The sequence below is a fragment of the Mastomys coucha genome, unplaced genomic scaffold (genome assembly GCF_008632895.1).
Source record: "Mastomys coucha isolate ucsf_1 unplaced genomic scaffold, UCSF_Mcou_1 pScaffold15, whole genome shotgun sequence".
Classification (NCBI taxonomy): domain Eukaryota; kingdom Metazoa; phylum Chordata; class Mammalia; order Rodentia; family Muridae; genus Mastomys; species Mastomys coucha.
The window spans coordinates 115820977-115823175 of NW_022196897.1; the positions used below are offsets into that span (position 1 = coordinate 115820977).

Here is a 2199-nt window from a genome sequence, read left to right on the forward strand (position 1 = left end):
TTCGAGACAGGGTTTCTCTGTGTAACCCTGGCTGTCCTGGAACTCACTCTGTAGACCAGGTTGGCCTCAAACTCAGAAATCTGCCTCCCAAGTGCTGGGATTAAAGGCGTGTGCCACCACCGCCCAGCTGCTTGTCGCTTTGAAAGGAAAAGATGACTCCTTCCATCCTATGGTTCTGCCTGTATGAAATGTCTGAAAGAAGAAATGCCTAAAAGTCCTATCGTAGTTGGTTGTGGTACATACAAACCCACAGAGGAACACTGTCTATTCTGTGTTCCATAAGAGGGGGAACTGAGTTTAGGAAGGAGCATGTCCCCATCTTGGGACAAGGAGGAGGGAGAAGATACGTAAGCGAAAGAGCTGGAAAGGAGGCTGTTTTCTAGGAGTTCACACACTCTCTTCCCTTCCATCATCAGATCTGACCTGGCCATCACCTGAGAGGCCGCTGTTACTATGCTCCCAATTTTTACTCTGGAAAACCTACACTAAAACTCTACCCTTGGGGCTGGAGGTGCGGCTCAGCAGTTAAGAATGCTTGCTGCTCTTCAGAGACCACAAGTTCCCCCAGCACACTCATTGGGTGGCTCATAACCCCTGTAACTCCAGCTCCAGGGGATCTGATGACTTCTGTCCTCCAGAGACACCTGCACCTGACATTCACACACACATAAACAAACAAACATTTATTTAAAATAAATCTAAAATCCAAACAAAAAAGCCTCTAGCTCAAGGCCAGAGTTCAAACTGTAGTTCCCCAGCCAACAGACAAAGTTCTTCCTATTAGAGTACATGGCAGACCCCAAGGGCAATCTGACAGCTCCAATGGGACTAGAATCCACATATATAGCAGAACAGTCCAGAAAGCTCCAATTGGAACACAGACAAAATCTTCTACATCTTTATTCTTGTCTCTCTTTTCCAGAGCCCGCATCTTACTCTCCCAGCCAAATTCAGACCCTGGACAAGAAAGCGCAAGGTCCCCGCACCTCCAGCACGGATGGTGGGGCCTCACAGTCTACCTCCTGGCACCATGTTGGGTCTCAGCCACCAAGAGTCAAACAAGATTCTGGCCAACCCCAGTCTCAGACTTACACAGGAAGGTCACCTTCTGGAAAGAGAACCCAGAGGCCTCACAACTGATTTTCTGGCATTCATGGGTGTCCTGGTTCTGGGCTTGATTCTCTATTGTTTTATATATCTCTTTCCTTCTCATCTCACACACATATATGTTTCTCTATTGCACATGTAACATATGAATTTTAATCCTTGCTTCCAGCCCTTGGTTACTACCTAAAGGGAAGAGCAATGGCTTCCTCTGATTTGGGGAGTGGGAGGAGCTGAAACCTTGTCCGAACTAACTGGCCCTCCCAATATCTTGTTCAGGAAACCCTGGACCTCACACACTAGTGGTTTCCCTTAGCTTCAGACTTGGGGAGGCAGGGATGGGGCCATGAGTCCCTGTGTGGACTTTTTTTCCATGGTGTATATGTTAGGACCAAGTTTCTACACCCCCTCTGAGCAGAACTATGGTGTGGAGGAGCCTACAGATCTTACATGATCCCCATCTAACGAAGGTTAGTTCAAATGACAGGTCCAAGCAAAGGAAAATAGAGGTGGATGAGTCCTCCCAACACAAAGATCTGCAACACCCAGTACCCAGCCTGGGAAGTTAATACCAGTCAAACACAGAGACTGCACTGGAGCCTCCTAGCAGCAAGACAAAGAAACACACAGGCAACATGGTTCTTCTGATCCAACTGAAGAAAACTTGAAGATTGCTCAAGGCAGGAAAGTCTTTTTGTGCATCAAATTCTAACAGGAATTAATCTGATTCCTGTATAAGGGTCCTTGAATTCTTTGCAAAAATGTCTCCTAGTAGGCATAAGTGAGAGAAGCCAGACTGTTTAGAAAGCTTTGCTAGAAGCCAACAGCTTAGCAAGGTAGAAGTCTTAGATTCTCTAGAAACTCCAAGTGTAAGAAAGACAGTACTTTCCTCTATATTCACAGACACAGGTGAGCAGCAAAGATTCAGGCAGAGGGAGCATCTCACCCATGTCTCTGAGCATTCTGAAGGGAGTCCTTTCTTTTAGTCAGTTACATTTTGTAGCTATCACCTGAGTCCTGGGGAGGGGGGGTTAGAGTGCTCTCTCTTTCTCTCTCTTTCTCTCTCTCTCTCTCTCTTTCTCTCTCTCTCTCTCT

General features: G+C 46.7%; 1 protein-coding gene across 1 annotated transcript in view; it reads left to right on the plus strand.

Annotated features, from left to right (window-relative positions):
• Tmc2 (transmembrane channel like 2) overlaps positions 1-1275 on the plus strand; it is a 68182-nt gene extending 66907 nt beyond the window's left edge. Inside the window, exon 19 of the mRNA XM_031373657.1 lies at positions 923-1275. Within this exon, the coding sequence (XP_031229517.1) occupies positions 923-1140 (218 nt within the window). The 3' untranslated portion in view covers positions 1141-1275. The remainder of the gene's footprint in view (positions 1-922) is intronic.
• Positions 1276-2199: the final 924 nt, after the last annotated feature.